This window comes from Notothenia rossii, assembly GCF_949606895.1.
Source record: "Notothenia rossii genome assembly, chromosome: 3".
NCBI classification, from domain to species: domain Eukaryota; kingdom Metazoa; phylum Chordata; class Actinopteri; order Perciformes; family Nototheniidae; genus Notothenia; species Notothenia rossii.
Genome location: NC_136901.1, coordinates 14,328,128 through 14,351,729, shown reverse-complemented (window position 1 = coordinate 14,351,729; position 23,602 = coordinate 14,328,128). Strand labels below are relative to the sequence as shown.

The 23,602-nt window shown below is 42.9% G+C and overlaps 2 protein-coding genes across 2 annotated transcripts; both read right to left on the bottom strand.

The window, feature by feature from the left end:
* Window positions 1-3,387: 3,387 nt before the first annotated feature.
* Window positions 3,388-8,927, bottom strand: LOC307033831 (zinc finger MYM-type protein 1-like). The gene is made up of 2 exons (XM_079672465.1): window positions 7,439-8,927; window positions 3,388-7,294 (listed from the first exon to the last, which is right to left on the bottom strand). The coding sequence occupies exon 2, from the start codon at window positions 7,113-7,115 to the stop codon at window positions 5,790-5,792; it is 1,326 nt and encodes a 441-aa protein (XP_079528591.1). The 5' UTR covers window positions 7,116-7,294; window positions 7,439-8,927; the 3' UTR covers window positions 3,388-5,789.
* A 9,273-nt stretch (window positions 8,928-18,200) lies between these two features.
* On the bottom strand, window positions 18,201-18,886 carry LOC307033878 (uncharacterized protein). Its single transcript, XM_079672507.1, has 3 exons — window positions 18,822-18,886; window positions 18,473-18,730; window positions 18,201-18,361 (listed from the first exon to the last, which is right to left on the bottom strand). The coding sequence occupies exons 1-3, from the start codon at window positions 18,879-18,881 to the stop codon at window positions 18,212-18,214; spliced, it is 468 nt and encodes a 155-aa protein (XP_079528633.1). The 5' UTR covers window positions 18,882-18,886; the 3' UTR covers window positions 18,201-18,211.
* Window positions 18,887-23,602: the final 4,716 nt, after the last annotated feature.

Here is a 23,602-nt window from a genome sequence, read left to right as displayed (position 1 = left end):
GAAAAAGGTCAGTAACAACACTTTAAAGTAACAACACTGAATAATTATCTCTTTTAATAATTTTCTCTCAGTAATCACTCAACTACTGTCTTTCCAACAAACAGATTGACTCACTCTCACTATCATCACAATGAAACACGTCCAGAAGAATGTCATGCAAAGCTGCCTGCCTTCCTTCCTTCGACTCTCCCTGAACTGCCTGATCTTTTAATGTTCAATGTTAACCATTTGTGCAGATAGCATTAAGTAGAAAATATGCTAATGTGGCGTTAGCCTACCTCCCGCCCCCTTAGCACCTGGTGGAGGGGGCGATAGGCTACTCTTCAAATGTTTCACAAAATACTTACCATCATGACTACTCTTACTGTTTAACATTTTGGTTTACTTCATGTTAAGGCTAATACAAATGACAAGGCTAAGTAATGTAATGTAATGCTAACTAACATGCTCGCTACTAGCTAGGTAGCTAACTTGACTATGTTCCATGCAAAACATGTATATTACCTGATATGTTTGGTCCAACGACTCCTGGTCCTTTCATAAGACGGGAAGCGATAGAACGAGCAAGTGGTATGATCACTTTTGTGATTACAACCTGGTACAAAGCACACAGGCATCTTGTAAAAGTGAATTTATTGGAGCAATCTCTTATATTTATTGGAGGGAATAAATCAGTCTTGGATTATTATCGCCTATGACATCACTTACACGACCCAGAATGCATTTGGGATTTGTAGTCTTTCTAGTTGCGTATTTTTCATAGTCTTATATTTCAACAGTTTTACGACAAACTGTGACTTTTTTTTACATGGAAATGATTGTTTAAGATTGACAAACATCATATGTGTCATTCGTGGCACAATTCAAACGGGATCAAAAGATAACTTTTCTCTCTCCATTGACTTCAATGTATAATTTTCCGCTTCCGGGTCCCATGGAGGCTCCCGGAAGGGGAGGGACTTCGCCTCTCTATAAAATGGGAAAAATAAATGGGATGCTCTTTTTTCCTCTCCCTCTCCTGACAGCCCGTCAGTCTCGTGCAGCTCGCTGAACATGTAATAAGTGACCCGACAGTAAAGAATAAATATATTTATAACTAGTTTAGCTAGTTACAGAGTATATAAACTAACTAAGTGTGTTAGGTCTAACTCTTAGTGTATTTTGCTCGGCTCAATGATCCGTCACAGCGGCGGAGCTTTGATCATGCAGAGCTGCGTGTTCTCCGTCAGCAGCAGCTGATCTGATCTCTCTCTCGCGTCCGGTTAGACTTCACTCGTGTTTATGTCCAAATCTATCAGATCTAGCTAGTTCTAGTTAATTATATGGCTTTCTGCTTTTCAAAAGGACCTAAACAATAAGCGTTGCTTGGCAACGGCGTTTGGCCGCAAAGTATAGTGCAGCATTATGCATATTATGTTTGTATGAGGGGTCAAAATCCCATGCTCATAAAATGCTCATATTTTTTTTTCTCATTCCCCACGCCCCAAAATAAATAAATATACAAATATACAAATTTTAGGAAAAGTAACTAAGTTTGAGCAGTGTGGGTTTTATATTAACAGAGTTACACATATTTCAAAACGCTAAGTGTAATAACTGCAGTTTGCCTCCATGTCATCAAGAATGACCAAGATCCTCAGTGAAGCACAAGCCCATATTTCTCACTATATTGTAAGCAGTGCTTAATTTGTAAAGTGGGAGGTGCCGGAACGCAGAGGGGGGGGTGGATCCGGCGGCTCAGTACGGGGGTTAGAGGTAAGGGAACAAACAAAAAAATACACTTACAGACGATGTTTCTACATCAGGTCAATTTTTATTTTTTTAGCTTGTTAGCCTTCAGATTACAGAACGATGTAACACTGCACCAAATGAGTGCGGAATGTAAAAAATATATATACTGCAACATTTTAACAAGCAGCAATTATATCTGTCCGTTGAATTAACGGGAGAAACAAAACAACGTAACACTGCACCAAATGAGTGCGGAATGTAAAAAATATATATACTGCAACATTTTAACAAGCAGCAATTATATCTGTCCGTTAAATTAACGGGAGAAACAAAACAACAGGTGGGAAAATTACGATTTCTACGAAGTTACGATTTCAATATAGATTTGCAGACATATTAAACCATAGACCACCCAATAATCAAACACAGCATGGACAAATATATTCCTACCATCATTTGTCCAAAACGGCCCATACAGCAGCCATAGAGCCCCCGGCCTCCGTTTTCCTGCTTCTGTCTCTGCACCTTGTGCAGTTCGATGTCCTTTTGCAATCCATGACCTCACATATGGAACGGGGTTGAACCGGGTAAGTGGCGGGCCGACAAGGCAAAGGAAGAGTAGGGAGGAGATCGTTGAGGGGAGAAGAGACGCCCTGTTTTCTGAACAGATTAGGTTCATCTGGGAAAAGCCCCTCTCACACTCAGCACTTGAGATGGGGATCGTGTTGACCGCAGCCAAGAGGTCTTTCAGTTCATCTGGGATGAATGTCCCATCATTGTCACGGTATTCCCTGAATGCCCTGGTGACCCTCCGCGGGCTTTCGATGCAAAACTGCTGGCAGAGCGTCTCAACTTCACTCTCTCCAAACAGCGCGTCTGCGTCACGATCCTGTGGCCAATATTGTGGATAAATCACTTTTAAATCCTCAATTAGCTTGTTGTATCCTGATTGGTCTCCCCCAAGTGATAGCATGCGTTTCTCCAAGTTTCTTGCCAGACTCCCAAAAAACGTCCTCTGGTCCAGGGTTCTGTCAGTGAGCCGACCTGCATGAAGGGGTACTCCCTGAAAGGTGTTTTCCTCGACCCCGCGCTGGCTTAATAGGCTGTGTCGTCCGGGCCGCTCAGACATAGCCTCGAACACCCTGATCTGTCGGCAAATGGCTTTATGAGCCGTTATGATATTGCATTCTCGATTTTGGAGCTCGAGAGATAGCTCTGACAATTCTTGCAGTGCGTCAAACATAAGTCCTAGATTGGAAACAAAGGCATGGGATGAAAGGCGCTTTGCCAAGCCATGGTAGCTTTCCTGAGATGTGCTCCCGCGAGCAGAATCCTCCGCTGCGTGTGTAAAATGTGTGTTGAGGGCAGCAAAACTTTTCCACACAGCTTCGACTGTTCTGAGACTGGATGCAACCCACCTGTTGTCTAACACCCGGCCAATTTTGCACAATTGAATGTTCAGACTGTCAGCACACTCTTTGAGCTCCAGCCGGTTTTTGTTTGATGTGCTGTAAAGTGTGTAAAGCTTATCCATGAAGATCTTGAAATGATTCATAGCCCCCATCTCTTTCATCACATCATCAACTGCAAGCTCAAGTCGATGCGCAGAGCAGTGCCACACCATGATGTTTGGGAAGAGATTTTTGAGTCGAGCTGCCACCCCACCAGGGCCGGCCCTAGACATTTTGGTGCCCTAGGCGAGATTATGATTTGGTGCCCCCCCCGCCTCCAAGCAATACACAATAGAATATATAAAGAATAAATGAAAAATCTCTACAAAAGACCAATACACTACAAAAACTGAAACTTATTGACATAGGTAATATGTGACCTGCTCTATCGAAATCAGTCGCATTGACCCGAAGACACATTTTGAGTTGTATACACTACTGGAAAGAGGATATTCCTAGCTTTCTAATGATATCAGGATTGTTTTTGTACTCCAAATATTAAGCGAAATATGTCACATTATATAATGACTGTCACCGAGTCATCATTTTGAGAAAAAGGCCTTTAAAGTTTTCTCTTCTCTGGAATCCATCGATCTGATTGGTTATTAGCAAATGATCAAAATACTACGGAGGGAAGATATTTTCGTTTGGATTACTGGTCTGGGAGAAGCTCGCGAGTGTGTGTGTGTGTATACGTGTGTGTGTGTGTTTGTGTAATTTTGCGTTTGTGTGTATTGCGTTCCCGGGGAAAACCCTCACGAGAAACACCGGCTGTTGTTATGTCTGCTGTGACGTTACATTACTCCGTTCTCCGCTTGTATTTATGCCGTTGCAAGCTTAAAAGCTGTATTTATCATCTGAATTTGCCGAAACAAGTTTAATATTCTAAAAGCCAAGACTTTGTTTAATTGAAATCAGATGAAAACAAACTGTAACGGACCCTGCCTTGTTATTTATGATTACTCTACGCTTACATTCATAATGTCAGCCGGAGGGAGGGGGGGCGGCGCTGCGGAAGAGCAGATTGCCTGTCATCTTCCCTTTACAAGCTTAAAGAATGTATTTATTGTGTGAGTTTGGAAATAAAAGTTTCATATTCTGAAAGCCAAGACTTTGTTTGTTTAAAATCAAACAAAACACCCGAACCCGAAAAAATAGTTTTTTACGCAAATCCACGTTTATTTTGAAATGAGCCGTTGCGACTTCCGACTGATTTCGATAGAGCGGGTCACATATACATAAAGAAGGTTTCAAATGTATTAATTATTGTATGAACATGTTTTAATTGGGGGGTGGATGTCACATCCTCTAGGGGGGTCCGGGGGTATGCCCCCTTCGGAAAGTTTTGTTTTAACATTTTAAAGTAAAATGCTTCAATCTGGTGCACTTTGAGCAGAATTACTAGAGACTAGATCTAGGGGTACAACTCTAAACACCCATATGAAAAAGATCGGTTTACATTTTAATAACCAAATAAGTATGTGAACATAACCAATAACCCACAGCCAATAACAAATAAATGTAACATATTTTTTATTTATTTTATCCTTATTATTATTATTGTAGTTATTAAATGAAAATCACTCATCAAACAAAAGTAGCTTCTCTTAAAACTTCAAGAAAAGAAAGTGCAAACGTGGACAAAAATATAGCCAACGGAGCTCTTACAACTGAGGTTATTGCAAATAAATTAAGATAATGAACAACATTACACACACTATAAATCAAATGAAACAGGCAATCATAACAACAAGTCTCTGCTATGTTATTGTGTCCTTTAATTAGTCCACATCCTTAAAGTCGGACACGTCTGGACTTCCTTGCTGCAAATTCATTTATTGTGTCGTCAAATGATATTTGCCCCGAAACCTTGCGATTGATGCTTATTAAAGCTAATCCATTGAGGCGTTCTTGAGCCATTGACGACCTCAGGTATGTTTTAATGAGCTTCAATTTGGAAAAGCTCCTCTCCCCAGCAGCAACTGTCACTGGAATAGTGACAGCGATCCTGAGGGCCACCCACATATTTGGATACACTTCGTTCATTTTCTTCTCCTGTAGGAAAGTCAGAAGTTCCAGGGTAGTCATGTTGGCTTTTGGCAAAGCTGGGAAATTCTGCATCTCCAGTGCAAGTTCCCTCTTATCCAGGTCTGACTGCCCACCCCAGCTCAGGGTGTTGCTGAGTGTTTCACACTGCTTCGTCAGATCTTCCTTTGGCAGGTCGGGGAAGTTGAGTAGCACCCCAAACTTTTTCTCTACTTCACCTAAGGCCTTGAATCGCTCCTGCAGTGATGCAATGGAAACATCCACCACCATATTGAAAAAAGAAACTTCGAGTTTCTTTAGTGCATCACTCACTTGCTCCTCCTGGGACTCATAGGAGAACTGTCTCTTGGTTGATCTCAGCCTCTTCCGCTTGAGAACAGCTTCCACATTCATTTGGCCACAGATGTCTTTGGCAGATGCTTGGGCAGAAGCAAATCCATTGCCTCTGTAGCTGACCAAAGAAACTTCTGTTTTTCTCAGGAGGTCAACAGCAATATCCAGCTGCATTGACACTGATTGCAACATTTTGCTGACATGTTTGATGTTGGTCAGGATGTCATATCATACCACAGTGCATATTGCAAAGCGGTATGATCCAACCTCTTCAGCCAAAGATTGTGCCTCAATTTTTACGACTCCATCTGTGGCTTTATCCCTCACCTCTAGAAGTGCATCTCTGACTTCTGCAGCCTGATACCTTACAGCCTCTATGCTGTTGATCCGACTCTCCCATCTGGTATCAGACCATGATTTCAATGTGATGTTCACATGGCTTTTTAGGATGGACCATCTCTGAGTGGAGGCAGAGAAGAGTGTGAAAAGCTTCTGCAGGTAGCCAAAGTAGCTAGTGGCTTCTGCAGAGCTTTTTGCTGCATCAGCTACCACCAGGTTCAATGTATGTGCTCCGCATGGCACAAATAAAGCCCTTGGATTGATTTGAACAAGTCTGGCTTGGACTCCTTTCCTCTTTCCTTTCATATTTGCACCGTTGTCATAAGACTGCCCTCTACAGTCTTCAAAAGGGATATCAAGCTGTTCGAATCTCTTTAGAATCAGGGTTGAAAGGCTTTCTCCAGTGGACTGTTCTACCTCAAGGAACCCCATAAAATGTTCTTTTATTTGGGGCGTGTCCTGGGTTGTAACTAGTCGAATAATGACTGATAGTTGCTCTGTATGGCTCAAATCTGGGGTGCAATCCAAAATAATTGAAAAGTATTTGGATTGTTTGATTTCCTTGACCATATGGTCCCCAATCTTCCCACTGATGCAATCTATCAGTTCATTTTGAATTCTTTTTCCCAAATAGGAAATATTGGTGGTTCCTCTTTGGACCTCAGCAACATGCTGTTTGAGGACTGGGTCGAACTTCGCCATGAGCTCTACCTCCTTCAGGAAGTTGCCATTATTTGGCTGGTTAAGTGTTTCTGTCGTCCCTCTAAAGGCAATATTTCGCTCTGCCAACGACTGAATTATTGCCACCAACCTGGTCAGGACTTCACGCCACTTCCTCTTTTGAGCCTCCATAAGTGCCATTTCTACCTTGTCTATAGTTAGGCCCTTTTCAAGTCGAGTCTCCAGTTCCTTCCACAACGTCATGTGCCTAGAGTGTTCTGGGCTGTTCTCATGTGTTTTTAGTTTGTCAGTGCAATTTTTCCAGTCATTTAGTCCACTGCTGATTAGTTGGTACTCTTTTTGGGAGAACAGCTTGCAGCAAAAGCAGTAAATACTTTTGTTTTTCTTGGAATACACAACCCAGCTCCTCTTGATTGTCTCTCCATTCACTAATCTTCTGTAAAAGTAGTGATGATGGAAACTTCTCCCTCCCTCCTTTTTAGGAAAAGTGAAGTCGGATTTTAAATGATATGGCCCACGTCTGACTAACTCCATCCTCACTGTATCACTCAGTGCTGGCCAGTCAGCAGGATCTGAGGGGACTGCAATGGTGGACTCAGGTGGGCCTGGGCAGTCAGCAGGATCTGAGGGGACTGCAGATGGGCCTGGGCAGTCAGCAGGATCTGAGGGGACTGCAATGGTGGACTCACATACTATGCTCGTTATTCCTTCACCTGCAGGCAGGCAATCCAAACATGCAAAGAAGTTATTCATGCTTCAGTTTTCATTATTTATCATAATAATAACAATAATAATAATGACAAAAAAGTAGTGTATGAACGATTACACAGAGACCATAAATGTTTGGCAAAACTTACATTCTTCAGAGTGTGATGTACATGGGAGATCAGATGTTCCTTCTCCAGCAACTGGGGGCTTTTTGAGGTATTTCTCAAGTGCAGCTGGACATTTATAGGGTAGATATTAGCACATTACAAGCAAAAACATTTATATACAGTCAGGCAAAAATAACTGCTGCAATCTGCCTCAGCTGTATGCAAGTTCACAACTGGCCTATATAAAAGTGAGGTTCTGCTGCCCCAGGAGATCCTTTGCAAACATAAGTAACAACTAAATAATAACACATGCCCATATTGGTTGTTCAGCCTCACTTTATACAAAGGAGCAGTTATCCAGATAGCTTTCTTCTGGCTAACATTAACATTATTTCGTTACATCAGCATATAAAACAAAGTATTGCACAATAATTAGACATTAAAAAGTGCAGAAAATAAAAAAAATATAATAGAAAATAAACAGAAAAATAAATATATAAATATACACACAAGTTGACCGTGAAAATAAACTATCTGACAAATTAAACACTATTGGAGGATCAATTTACAGCTATCACAATATAAAAGTAGGATATTATTTACAAAAAGATTATATAGGAATAATAACACATAAATAAAAACTTAAAATCATTTGTATCTATCATTCTGTATCAGAGGCTCGCTGCTAGCATGGCATCAAAGCTGTATCATGGCTACCTCCTTAGCTAGCTAGCTAGCTTAAAATCAAATGTCTAACGGTACAGTACATACTGATTTTTTTTTTTACACAAGCCGACTTACCTCTGTCTTTGACTTTCGATTCCTTCTGTTCTTTTTTCCGTTTCCTTCCCGTTGCCCCAGAAGGCTTGGACCTTTTCATAATGCTAATGTTTTGCCTCTTGCTGTTGCGATCGTTGCGATCTCCGACACTTTCAGCTGGAGCTGCAGCGTCACTTTGGCTGTGAGCCACGGCCTGTGGGTGCCTGATAATAAGCGACCATCCCCCCCTTTCATCACTTACAGTTACAGCGCCCATCGTACAGGGCAAATGCAAAATGTTGCCGCCGGCCCGGGGTGCAAAGGGTGTTTACTTTGTTCAATTATTGTAAATGTATTACATCAAGGGCAGAAAATTAGGCAGAATAAAAATAATTTTATTTTTTTTTAATTAATTTTTTTTTTCTCCCAGCGCAGCGCGGCAGCGCCCCTCCAGATCTGGCGCCCTAGGCGACCGCCTAGTTCGCCAGTGGGAAGGGCCGGCCCTGCACCCCACTGTGGCGCCCGAGCATCACTGACGCACCGTCACATGTGAGACCGACGAGAGTTTTTGAGAGGAAGGCCTCGTCTAACTTGGCGTGCTGTAAGGCATCCAGCAGTTTGCGGGCAATGCCTTCTGCACCAAAATCACACAACTCCACGAGCTCAAAGAAAATGTTCTCGGGTGAATCCATCTCTGGCAACTGCACTCGTAAATACACGATTAATGCGCTCTTTTTATTCAACCCTGTGGCCTCGTCCAGCATGAATCCGATTTTTGGAGCGCATGTGACAATCCTTTCAAGCAGTTTTTTTTTCATGTCAGTTGCAATGTGCTGTTGTATATGAGAACATGCGACGTTTGAGTGGAGAATCCTCCCCATTTCCACACCATTCATTTCCTGACAGTCTATCTCATGTTCAAATCCATAAGATGGCCTATGACGCTTGGCCTCCTTGTAAGCTGTGCGAAAGATTCTGGCAGTCGTTTGCACCTGGTCATTTTGGGCATTGACTACTGTGTTAACAAATACATTTGCCTTTGCCTTATCCAAAATAGTTGATGCCATTGCGTGTGCTTTGGTATTCCCATGCTCAAAAACCTTTTTCCTTCAGGCTCTTTGCTTTTTTTTTTAATCGGGCGCAGATGATGTCACCGAGCCCGAGATCCATTCTTTTGCAAGTTTCACACCTGCAGTTTTTTCCGGACCCAGTGATCCCACTTGTTTGCATATGGCACAGCCCAATCCAGTGGTTTCCATTGTCAGCCATGGATAACTTATTTTTTTCTGTGTAAACTGGGCATCTGTCCAGATTTGCCCATCGTGAGTGTCCCTGACAATACCTGCTTCATCGCCATCACTATCTCTCGCAGATTCCAAGTTCACATCATCCGTCTCGTCCCCTTCATCTCCTTCCCCGTGGGGGTCGCTAATATCCCGTCTAACGACAGGTGCATTAGCAGCATCGATTGTAGGCTGCATACTACTGCTCTGTCCACCGTGGTCTTCACACTCATGATTTTCGGAAACTATTTTTGATCGTTTTGGATCTGACTGCTGGTCACTGACTTTGAAAAAGTTAAGTAAAGTTTGTTGTCTTTTTGACATTGTAGACACGAAGCTAACTGTTATGTATTCAACCAGCGCAAGCGTAGGCTATGTGTCACACCTCTAGTCTCCCCCCCTCCCCCCCTCTCCCGCTAAAAACCTTAAAAATTTAAACGCATCAAAAAGGCAAACACAAGATTTTTGAGGAACTTCAATGGGGAATAAACACTAACAAGACATATAACAACATTGAACACCGAACAAACAGTCGTTTTTTTTTTGGGCGTTTTTTTTTTTCATAGTGACACGGGAGGTGGCGGATCCAATAAAAAAGGTTCCGGATCCAATTTCAGAGGTGCCGGAACATGTTCCGGCGTGTTCCAGCTCAAATTAAGCCCTGATTGTAAGTACAACTTATTAAAAAGATCAGTTCAATGCAACTAATGTTGTCTTAGCATGATGTTAAAATTGGTTTGCCATGAATTTAGTGATGGATTGTAAACATTTGAAATGTAGCATTTAATAGATCCTTCAGAAAAACGCGATTCTGCGATCGCAGAATTTACCGCATAATCAGCAAAATGGCGCAGATTTTTAAAAGGCCGCATAATCCCCGCATTTTTCCACACAAAGTTGAGAAAAAAAAAGTTAACTCGTCTTGACGTGACGTCATCAGCTCGCTCATCACAGAATGTGAACAACACTGTATAGAGTGAACGTGTGGAGCTCACACGATAGAGAAAACACCAAGATGAAAAAATCTAATCCATCTCATTTACCGACGAACATTTCTACTAAAGACCGGGCAAAAAGTGGGGGGAAACTATTCTGCACCCCGTGCAACTGTGTGTTGGAGCATAAGAGAAAATCGACGGTGACGACCCACTTTGATTCATTCAAACATTCGAAAATGCTTTCTGCTGCTGCGGACAAGAAAGCCAAACGACTCACGTTCACCGTGGCATCAACCTCCAAAACCCTTTCGAGGGCTACAAGAAACAAAGTGAGTAGCCTACAAGATTGAAGCTGGTCAGATAACGAACGAGTAAATGAAAACAGAATGAGGCGGAGAAGTGTGTGTGTGTGTGTGTGTGTGTGTGTGTGTGTGTGTGTGTGTGTGTGTGTGTGTGTGTGTGTGTGTGTGTGTGTGTGTGTGTGTGTGTGTGTGTGTGTGTGTGTGTGTGTGTGTGTGTGTGTGTGTGTGTGTGTGTGTGTGTGTGTGTGTGTGTGTGTGTGTGAGAAATAGCCCAATTGCTTTTACAATAAATAAACATTGAATGTGTTTAATTGAATAGTAAAGGGGTTTAACGTTAGTGGCAGGTTGTGTGTGAGAGAGAATAAATAAGACAGCTCAATATTTAAAAAAATTGTTATTCTTTTTCCCCGCATATTTCGCAACTTTCTGCATATTTCGCAACTTCCCGCAATTTCACCGCATAAAATCACATAAAAACCCCGCAAGGATTTTAGCCCACATAATCAAGGAATTTAGCCCGCGTTTTTCTGGAGGGTCTAATTTAAGTGTTTCTCAGTTACAAGGTTGTTGTTTTAATAAATCAGACACTGATGGTGCAGCGCTGTACTATACCTCTTTATATAGGCATTTTTTCCCGAACAAATTGTTTTTGTGCTGATCAGGGGGTACTTGGCTGAATATTTTTTTCAAAGTGGATACATGATTGAAAAAAGTTTGAGAACCACTGCTCTAGACTGTGCTCTTTCATTCCAGTAAAACTCCTCAGAAACCAGTATTTGACCAATACACAAAACAATTGACCAAACTTTGAACTATGAAATATGTAAGAGCCATTTAGGCACATTATTTTATGGTAATGAATTATGTTTTTGTGAGCGAATTGAATATTCTTTAATTTAACTTAAATGAGCTGAAATACTGTGAATTATTATTATACTGTTTTGTAACGTGTTATCTCTATCTCTAGTTTAGTTTATGTTTTGTTATTTATAGAAAGCAATGTTAGGGGCGGGCTCGGGTATAAATGACGCTGCCAGCATGACACAGCAGGAAGTCTAGAGAGCCAAGTTGGGAAAAGTTTTTGACCGTACAAATCCGTAAGACGGAGGGATCTTGTTTGTTTGTTTTTGTTTTAAATACCGTGCAAATGTTGCATGTCGGCAGTGGGCCGCCAGCTCATGTTGAACCTCTAAATAAAGCATCTGAATGGAACAAGCAAGTATCTACTTTTTTGAATATACGCGAGTCAATACTCGAACTCGCCTCCTAGACTAAGTGGCCTTTGAACATTGATTTTCTTTTGAACAATTGGCCACTACAAAATATATTAAACTTTGGTGAGCTTCAGCGGGGTAATGCCATATAGGAGCTCTGTTACAGCCGCTGCCTTCCTGGGGCTGTTAAGGCTGTTAAACCTGTTTGTGTGTGTGTACACATGAGCGGCGCAGTTCCTCCGACGTCCCGCAGAGGTGATTGGATGAGACGTCATCCAATCCCCGCCCCTTCCGGCACATCTCCCGGGGGAGGAGTACAAAGGCTGGGAACGGAGATCATTCTGGAGGCTCTGTGTTGGGAGACAGACGTCTCTAGCCTCGTGATACTCTACTCGTGTGTTTATATTGTTAGCTCCCTTGTAATCCGTAGAATACTTAGCAGAGTGCAAGTAGTGTGTTGTGCCTCTTATTGTGTAACTTTGCTTAGGATTGTTAGCTTAGACCCAGGTGATTAGCACCTGTTGATCAGCTGTTGTTATCTGTGCAAAACGTGTTAGCTTAGACCCAGGTGATTAGCACCTGTTGGTCAGCTGTTATCTGTGTAAACGTATTAGCTTAGACCCAGGTGATTAGCACCTGTAGACCAGCTACAGCTGTGTGTGTGCAGCTTTCCTCATTCCTATTTTGTACCACGTGTAACGTGAGGGTTTGTTTCCTTATAAACTTCCTTTTGAAATTCTCTCCTGTGTTGCATCAGCTGGTGGTCGTTGTTGTTTCAGGCTGCTTGCTTGTCCTTTTGTTGCCACCTGCTGTAATAAAGCCACTTATAATTGTTAACAATTCTACTCTGGTCGTGTTGTTCCCTTTGGTACCCCTAGCCCAATAGGGAACGTAACACGTGGGGGCTCGTGTCCGGGATATTTTTAACAGAATTCCTGGGGTTATAGGTGGTTTTGTTATAGCAACAAACATTTTTTGTAATACGTGTGGGCAGTACACCCGAGAATGGCGGCCTTCGCCTTAGAGTCGTTCTTAGTTTGGCCCTCCTATGAGGAGCTGGATCGGTGTAAAAAGGACGATTTGATAGAGATAGCGCGGCACTTCAGTCTTGTGGTAAGTCGGCAGATGTTAAAAGAAGAGTTGAAGGCATTGGTAGGGGATGAGATGGTGAGAAGGGAATTACTAGTACTGGCTGTGCCCGCTGAGCTCCCAGGGTCTAACGCTTTAACTGAAGACCCGTTAAGTCAGAGGCAGGCGGCGGAGTTTACATTTAGCCAAGAAAAGAGTGATGGCAGTGAGGGGGGCGAGCCGTGTGAAGCACTGCTCATGCCGCCTCGTAAATGTCCACCCTCTCCGGTTGGTAGTACAGATTCCCGGGAAGGGAATAAACTTAAAGTCTGCCTCGCCCGACTTCATTTGGAAGCTAAAGACAGGCAACTTCAGTTGGAAGCTAAAGAAAGGGAGCAAGACAGGCACTTTCAGTTGGAAATAAGAAAAATCGAAGCAGATAAGGAAGTCCGGATCCGGATACGGCAGATGGAGCTAGACTCCGAACTGCGCGCATCTGGTGTTGTTGGCAATCTTAGAGAAAGCTTTCCACTTCCTTCTCATCCACCTGCCTTCAATGTAGGGAAAAATGTAGCATTAGTGCCGGTTTTCCGCGAGACTGAAGTGGATGCATATTTTGGTGCGTTTGAACGCATTGCAGCGGCACTACAGTGGCCGGCTGAAGCCTGGGCGCTGTTAGTACAGTGTAAGCTTCACGGGAGAGCTCAGGGGGCAGTTTCTGTTCTTTCGTTAGAGGACAGTCTAAGTTACGACCTGGTGAAGCCTGCCATACTTAGGGTGTACGAGCTAGTTCCCAAAGCCTACCGGCAGAAGTTCAGGAACCATAGAAAGGGTTCTAATCAAACCCATGTTGAGTTTGCCAGGGAGAAAGGGATGTTATTTACAAAGTGGATTGACTCGTGTAACGCCGCCGAGTGTTCTGCTTTGAAAGAATTAATTCTCATGGAAGAATTTAAAAGGGGGTTGCCTGACCGCATTGTGGGATATATAACCAAGCAGAAAGTACAGTCTCTCCGCAGCTGCTGTACTGGCTGACGAATACGTGCTGATGCATAAATAGGTGTTCTCTCCGGTTGTTGCCGAGAGACCTCGCCGTATGCCCGGTGCACCTGTTGGTCAGCCAGCGAAAGCTTTCACTGTAAATAAAGAGGAGAGAGAGTGCCACTATTGTCATCAGTCTGGACATGTTATTGCTAACTGCATGATTCTTAAACGTAAGGAGCAGCCACCAAGCATGACCCGGCCGAAAGGCATTGGTCACCCAATATTCCTTCCTCCGACCATGATGAAGAAATAGATCCCTGCTTTAAGCCTTTTGTGTTTGAGGGATTGATATCGTTAACAGGTGAGTCGGATGATCAGAGACCCATCCGCATCCTACGAGACACTGGAGGTTCCCAGTCAGTGATTGTTGCATCTGCCATTCTCCGACCAATCAGCGTGTGGGTATGGATCAATATTATGTGGCATGGAAATGGGTTATGTGCCCCGGCCCATACACAATGTACATGTACAATCTAAGTTAATTACTGGATTTTTCCGTGTTGCTGTTTGCCCAGCATTACCCATACGTGGTATAGTTTTCCTAATGGGAAATGACATTGCAGGAGGTAAGGTAACTCCTGCGCTTGAAATATTGGATTCTCTGCAGGCTGTACTGCCTGAGGTAACAAATGCCCACATTTTCCCCATTTGTGCTGTCACCCGTGCGCAGGCGCGTAAGAGTGACTCAGATGTGTCTTTAAATGATACTATGTTTGGGACACTGTTTACAGATGACAAGTTGCCGGAGAAAAAATCTGAAGTTGTGGTTTCCCCTTTCCCTGCCGTGGCCGCTGCGCCAGCGCAACCTGCCAGCCCAGTTGTTGACGGTTCGACACTCCCGGTAACCCGAGAGCGTTTACTCGCTGCGCAGAGGGCTGATCCGACGCTTGCGAAGTGTTTCGAGCAGGTGGCGAGTAATAACAAGGCAAGGGGTGAGAAGGTAGCTTATGTGCTGGATCAGGAGATATTAGTGCGCCAATGGTCCCTCACTGCTACTGCTGAAGCTGACTGGAGTGTAGCGCATCAGGTAGTTGTGCCGGCGCCATACCGTCAACAGGTACTATCTGTAGCGCATGAGAGTCAATGGTCGGGACACTTGGGCGTGACTAAAAATGATCAGATCTTTCTCAAATATTTCTTTTGGCCAGGTTTGAAGAAGGATGTCTCTAGCTTTTCCCCGCTGCTGTCATGTGTGCCAGGTTGTCGGTAAGCCTAATCAAAAAATTCCGCAAGCTCCGTTACATCCCATACCGGCTATAGGTGAGCCCTTTGACAGGGTGTTGATAGATTGTGTTGGCCCTTTACCGCGTACAAAAACGGGTCAACAGTATTTGCTCACCATTATGTGTACGTCTACTCGTTTCCCTGAAGCTATTCCGCTGCGTAGTATTACTTCCGCCGCTGTAGTTAAGGCGTTGACAAAGTTATTTTCCACATTTGGAATACCGCGTGTAATTCAGAGTGACCAAGGGACAAATTTTAAATCCAAGTTGTTCAAACAGGTCCTCCAAACACTACAGGTGAAACATGTTATTTCCAGCGCGTATCACCCAGAGTCGCAGGGTGCGTTAGAACGGTGGCATCAGACCCTAAAAAGCATGTTGCGGAAGTACTGTATGGAAACGGAAAAAAACTGGGATGAGGGAATTCCCTTCGTTTTGTTCGCAGCTCGTGAAGCTGTTCAGGAATCATTAGGATTCAGCCCCGCGGAGCTCGTTTTCGGCCATACGCCCTGCGGCCCCCTTAAAATCTTACATGATGAGTTTCTCTTGGCTGATACTCCGCCAGAGAAAAACGGATTGGATTACGTTAGTCAGTTTTGTGAGCGCCTGCACCGGGCAAATTCACTCGCTAGAGAGTCGCTCTCCGCTTCACAGGCTGTCATGAAGCGTAATTATGACCGTGCCGCTGTTCCTAGGCACTTTGAGATAGTTGACAAGGTTCTCGCATTATTGCCTATCCCTGGCGCTGCGCTCTCCGCTAAATTCCTTGGGCCGTATGAAATCCGTGACTGTCTTAGTGACACCGATTATGTTATTTGCACTCCGGAGAGACGACGTAAAACGCGCGTTTGCCATGTTAACATGTTAAAGCGTTATCATTCGCGCACCGCTGCTGACAGCCAGCCTGGGGGTTTGGTTAATCAAAGAGTAGCTGCTTCCGCATTAATTGTTACAGATAGTTCCGGCCCATCTGATGACGGTTTGGTGATGCGTTCCCATCACCAGCCGGGTGCCCGGTTATGTAACTCGGAGATGATAGAGACGCTGCCCACTACGTTAAGTCATCTGCAGGCGGAGCAGCAGCATGACTTAACCCAGTTAGTGGCTCAATTCCCGTGCCTTTTTCCAGGATGTCCCGACACAAACCAACTTAAGGCGTTTTGAGATTATGTGCTGCATGATTCTTTAAAGTACTTTGGAAAAGGCTAAAGAGATCATTTTTTCACCAGGGGCTTCTAAATAGGGCCCAGAACAGGAATCTGAAGTATGGAGACTGTAAAACACCCAGAATTCTTTTTCAAAAAAATTGCAACTTTCTCACAAAATCCTGTCTGGAGCTTACAATGTTATACCCTTGTGGTCTTGGAGTGTGAGAAAATACTTTTTTTTTTAAAAAGGTGCTTGGCCAATCTGAGACTTTGAGAGTTTGTTGCTTAACTTGTTAGGAACCGGCTTGCAAAATTTGGGGCCCCTGCGTCCTTGAACAAGGTAAAATCTGAGGTCAGAGGTCACGTTTTGATGCCGTACGGTGACCTTTATGGCACAAAAGAGTGTCCGAGAGCTTGCAGCTTGGTCTCGTTAGAACGGGCTCGGAAATTACATGCAGATTGGTGCCTCTTTTCCAACTAAATGTCAAAGTTAACGGCTTAAAATGTAACAAAACCTTCCCTTAAGACGTTTTGAGGTGAAACTGCTTCAGGACTTTTTAAATGACTTTGGAAAAGGTTAAAGAGATAACTTTTTCGCCAGGGGCTTCTAACTAGGGCCCAGATCAGGAATCTGAAATATGGGAACCGCAACCTACCCAGAAGTGACAGTGTGCTCCTTAACTTGTGTTGAACCTGCTTGCAAAATGTGGGGGCCCTGCGACCTTCCTATCAAAAAGTTGTGTCTGTGTATTCAAATGTTTTATTAAAATATTGCTATATCTGCAATCTAGCATATTCTGAACATGCCACACCAAAACGATAGAGAAATGTGTTACTTGTGGACTCTTTGTAAAATACTTTTGTTTAACAATTTTCAGTACTTGTGGCGCAACAGATAAGGAGTTGCTGTTTGGTGTGAGAGAGCGGGGTTTGCCCTTGGCATTCAGTTTTTGAATTGGTTTATTAGTTGAATTAAGAGATAATAACTATAATAGTTATTTAATAGTTATAATAACTATTATTATTATTTTGGAATTATTAAATATAATAATGTGATTATAATAAACCACTTATAAATATTATTTAATATTAAAACCCACTGCATATATGTATGTATATAGAACCAAGTGTATCAGAGCAAGACACAACATGACTTAGCAGAACCATAAAGAAATTACCAGAATACTACTTTGAACAATTGAAAACATTTATTTAAACATACACTATTAAATAACAATAACAACAATTTCTGAACATGAAATAACAACAAGGAACATTTATGAACATGAAATAACAACAAACATTTACGGACAAAAACACATTCATGGAAAATGTTTCCGCGGTGTCCCCTTCCGACTGCGCTGGGATCTTAGGTGCTGAGGCCTTTTGCATGGGCTGGTTCTTTTGAGTGGCGACAGCATAATCAGGCACCTTCTCTGTTGGCACACAAAATATAAAGCACATTTGAATTAACTTTTCACATTGGAATTCATACATAGTCATATTGTGGTATTTTAAAAGTTTTTAATCTCAAAGAAAATCTAAATCTTCAATGTTATATTTTACTACATTTTTTTGAATTGTGACATTTTGACTACCTTGTTTAAGTCTGCACGGCTCCTGGTCACCCTTGGGGTTCTCTTCTTCGTCCTGACCTCCTCCTCCTCCTCCTCCTCCTCCTCCTCCTCCTCCTCCTCCTCCTCCTCCTCCTCCTGTTGGATCATAAAAGAGAAAACCGTTATCTTTCCATACACTGCACTATACATGAGTAATTATACATGAGTCTTGTCTTTTAATTACCTCAGTCTGAGGCCGAGTCCTTGAATTGGTCGTCTCCTACGCATGTTCGAAGAGGAGACGAACATTGCGGGCCTGTTCGACGGAGAGGTCCATGGCATAGTGTCTGTCGGCCGTCGCCGTGTCGTGGCACATCAACCTCGCCATGCTCTTCCTTTGCACCGAGTCTTCGCCATGTCTCTCTCTTGCCTGAAGCAGACAAAGGCAGAAAAGACACAAGAGCAGAATGCAAAGCTTAGGTGAGGTAAAAGTGAGCACAGTAGATCAGTTACAGTATTACATTAGTGTCATTTCACTTACAAAGGTGGCGACGGCGGTCCGCAGGGTTATGAAGTTGACATCCCCCTTCAACTGCATCTCCGACCAGACCATCTGTAGGTGCTTTGTGAGGTTGCGATTCCTTCCAAATGTAGTGTTGAAGAACACAAACTTTGAACATTTTTTTGTTGATGCATACTTGGTCTTAAGTGCGATCAATTTGAGGAGCCAGCCGTACTCCTCCTTGTTTAGCAGCATCTTAGCGGTTCCGAAGGCCTCATTAGTCTTGTGGTGTGTCATCTATTCAGAATCAGAATGACAATTAAGTTTACACATACAAGGAATGTGGGTTGAATATACTTTGAAAAAATAGGAGAAATCAAGTGTTTACTTTGAGCAAGTAGTCATCATTATCGCCGTGAACTGCCTCGCTGACCTCAAGGTCCGTCATGTTGATGAACACTCCCAGGCGGTGCACATAGAGGGAGGCCAGGTAGGCAGCCACGTACCCCTGCAGCTTCCACAGGCTCGAATTTGTGTGTAGATTTTCCAGTTTTGCTGCAATGACAAGGGAAATAGAATATGTGTTATTTCATCAATTTATTTGAATTGCTACATCACCCTGTTAATTATAACATATGTATTATAACTTACAGAGCAGTTTGGGGATGGCCAACAGTGCCAATCTGCGGCACTGTTGGAGTTCCACGACCGTGTGCATAACCGCGTCCTTACGGCCTTTCACGCTCATCTGGTGCTGGACAACATGGCGGTTCCATCCCTTTATCGCACTCTTCAGATACCTGATGCCCATCACCAGATCTTTCTGGCGCGAGGTTTTAGGTGAGGTCTCCTTCACGTAAACCAGGAACTGCCTGACGTTCTTCAGATAATGCAGGCTGGTGGTCCTTGCCATCCCGCAATCAACGAGATAACCCGCCCATCTACAATACAAAGAAACAAGCACAAAGATAATCATTAACCCTCCTGTTATATTATTTTTTCTATTGACCTGTGTGTGTGTGTGTGTGTGTGTGTGTGTGTGTGTGTGTGTGTGTGTGTGTGTGTGTGTGTGTGTGTGTGTGTGTGTGTGTGTGTGTGTGTGTGTGTGTGTGTGTGTGTGTGTGTGTGTGTGTGTGTGTGTGTGTGTGTGTGTGTGTGTGTGTGTGTGTGTGTGTGTGTGTGTGTGTGTGTGTGTGTGTGTGTGTGTGTGTGTGTGTGTGTGTGTGTGTGTGTGTGACAACAATTAAGCTACAAATAATTGAGTCACGTACCCCTTAACACGTTTCTGATTATTCAGGAATTCCAGTTTGGCAAGTCCAGACTGCCCCTTGCTCATCCAACCAAGAACATTTCTGATCCTGTGCAGCTTGGACTGCACATTGTTGCGTAGCTTGGCATTTGGGTGAGGTCCCTCCTGCAGCTCCATGTACTCCTCCAATAAGGTGTCTGGAAAAAAAATAGGAAAACAATCTCTTACTAGACGACTAACACATGTGGACAATGGACAACAAATGATCTCTATAATGATCATGGCATTTATTCTACCATATGTAGGGAGAGATGCACTCACTGAGGGCGCGGATGTGGTCCGGGAAGGGGGGACACAGGATTGTCCCAGAAGGTATATCAGTGGACTCCTCGTCCGCTGCTGAGGTCTGTGGGAGGGAATACTCCAGGATATCCGCAGTGCCAAATATGACAGACTTTTTGCTTGCCTTCACCGCACTTCGCTTAAGCTTAACATAGGCTCTTTTTAAATTCCTATTATAGGCCTTTGAAAGCTCAAAGCCATCATTTAGCTCTCTAACTTGTTTTTTAAGCTTGGCCACCTCATCCTTCAGGTTGGCCACCTCAGCCTTCAGTTTGGTAACCTGGCATTCTCCCTCCTCTCCTTCCTCTTCCTCCACCTCCTTCTCCTTTTCTAGGCCTGAAAAGTGATGGCATATTATATTGTTATTACATAATATTGTATAACTCATGTATATGGCAGTGCTTAAATCTCAATCTCAATCTTTATTTATTTATATAGCACAGTCATGCATTTAAAATAACCTTCAGTTGACCAAAGTGCTGTACAGGCAATAACTACAATATTAAATAACACAATGGGAGTACAATAATAAAACATTAATTAAAAACATAATAAAATTAAAGTTTTTCACGGTAGAAAAAAAAAGCGTTGGATGCGTTTTCAAACTTCTAAACATGCTAGAGGTCTGGGAATAGTTTTCATTAGCTTCGATTGGATATGTCATCTTTTAATTTTGACCGTGGAAAAGTCAGGGAAAGCTCCCGGTAAAACACTGAGATATCGTTAAATAATTACATTTTCACGTAAATATTCGGATACTTTGGTTACATTTCCCGCTAACTTTTCAACACGCTAGGACTCTGGGAGTAAGTTCATTCGCTTCGTATTGAGCTCTAGATGTTAATTGGTGTGTTTATTTTCAGTTTCGATGGCGAAAACCACCGGGAAAGGTCCCGGTAACACACTGAGATATCGTTATATAACACAAACACACACACACACACACACACACACACACACACACACACACACACACACACACACACACACACACACACACACACACACACACACAGTATAAGCACTATACCTGCCGCCTCATCCAGGTCTAGGGTTGAAAACATTGGCACCGAAGGGTTGCTCGCCCTCAGCGCCCTCAAACTCCCCAATATCAGACGCCTCTTCAAGTTGTCGAGCAACTGAGTTTTGGCTCCATCGGACAGCTCGGTGTGGCTCCTCTTAAAATGTCTGTCCAGACGTGTTCCTTTCTGTGAGTCACAGGACTGCACTGGGCACGCCTCAGAACGGATATTTTGGTATTTCCCGGCACGCCGGGGTGACCCCCGAGACCCCCGGGGGGTCCGGCTATTTTACAAACGTTGCGTTGGCAGAGTAATCGGGGGGTTTAGCCGTAGCGGTCCTCTGCCAGCATAGTACGCTGGAAGCGGGCTCCCGTTTCTCGAGCAGAGCCGCTAATGTTGGGTTGGGAAGCAGGTTGGGCAAGGCCAAGTCCGGCCAGTGGAAGCTAAGGTTGCTGCGGTGACTGAATGTGCGGTGCCCGGCACCAGGAGTGACATCCGCCGTTTTCTCGGCATGGCAGGCTACTACCGCAGTTTCTGCCGCAACTTTTCCACTGTAGCCCAACCGCTAACTAATTTGATAAGTCCCAAGGTGGACTACGTTTGGACCCCTGAGTGCCAATATGCAGTTTAGTGCGTAAAAACACTCTTAAGTCACGCTCCTGTGAAAATCAGTTTTTGCCATAAGTTCTCAGTGAAAGCTGTACTGTTGGACTCAGTACTATTTGAACTACCACCACAAGTACAATCAAGTACTTTTATCGTGTACTCTTTGAGTAATACCCTGTCAAACTCCCATGCAGAGTACAATAATGCATGTTTTCTGCCATCTTTGATGAGAGAGAAAATAATTTTTCACCAGAGTGCATGTTTTCTGCCATCTTTGATGAGAGATAAAATCATTTTTTGCCATAAGTTCTCAGTGAAAGATGTACTGTTGGACTCAGTACTATTTGAACTACCACCACAAGTACAATCAAGTACTTTTATCGTGTACTTTTTGAGTAATACCCTGTCAAACTCCCCTCCAGAGTACAATAATGAATTTTTTCTGCCATCTTTAATGTGAGATAAAAATCATTTTTTGCCATAAGTTCTCAGTGAAAGTGGTACTGCTGGATAGAGTGCTACTAGGACTACCACCACAAGTACAATCAAGTACTTTTATCGTGTACTCTTTGAGTAATACCCTGTCAAACTCCCATGCAGAGTACAATAATGCATGTTTTCTGCCATCTTTGATGAGAGATAAAATCATTTTTCACCAGAGTGCATGTTTTCTGCCATCTTTGATGAGAGATAAAATCATTTTTTGCCATAAGTTCTAAGTGAAAGATGTACTGTTGGACTCAGTACTATTTGAACTACCACCAAAAGTACAATCAAGTACTTTTATCGTGTACTCTTTGAGTAATACCCTGTCAAACTCCCATGCAGAGTACAATAATGCATGTTTTCTGCCATCTTTGATGAGAGAAAATAATTTTTCACCAGAGTGCATGTTTTCTGCCATCTTTGATGAGAGAGAAAATCAGTTTTTGCCATAAGTTCTCAGTGAAAGATGTACTGTTGGACTCAGTACTATTTGAACTACCACCACAAGTACAATCAAGTACTTTTATCGTGTACTTTTTTAGTAATACCCTGTCAAACTCCCATGTAGAGTACAATAATGCATGTTTTCTGCCATTTTTGATGAGAGATAAAATCATTTTTTGCCATAAGTTCTCAGTGAAAGTGGTACTGTTGGATAGAGTGCTACTAGGACTAACACCACAAGTACAATCAAGTACTTTTATCGTGTACTTTTTGAGTAATACCCTGTCAAACTCCCATGCAGAGTACAATAATGCATGTTTTCTGCCATTTTTGATGAGAGATCAAATCATTTTTTGCCATAAGTTCTCTGTGAAAGTGGTACTGCTGGATAGAGTGCTACTAGGACTACCACCATAAGTACAATCAAGTACTTTTATCGTGTACTTTTTTAGTAATACCCTGTCAAACTCCCATGTAGAGTACAATAATGCATGTTTTCTGCCATCTTTGATGAGAGATAAAATCATTTTTTGCCATAAGTTCTAAGTGAAAGATGTACTGTTGGACTCAGTACTATTTGAACTACCACCACAAGTACAATCAAGTACTTTTATCGTGTACTTTTTGAGTAATACCCTGTCAAACTCCCCTCCAGAGTACAATAATGAATTTTTTCTGCCATCTTTAATGTGAGATAAAAATCATTTTTTGCCATAAGTTCTCAGTGAAAGTGGTACTGCTGGATAGAGTGCTACTAGGACTACCACCACAAGTACAATCAAGTACTTTTATTTTGTACTCTTTGAGTAATACCCTGTCAAACTCCCATGCAGAGTACAATAATGCATGTTTTCTGCCATCTTTGATGAGAGAGAAAATAATTTTTCACCAGAGTGCATGTTTTCTGCCATCTTTGATGAGAGATAAAATCATTTTTTGCCATAAGTTCTCAGTGAAAGATGTACTGTTGGACTCAGTACTATTTGAACTACCACCACAAGTACAATCAAGTACTTTTAT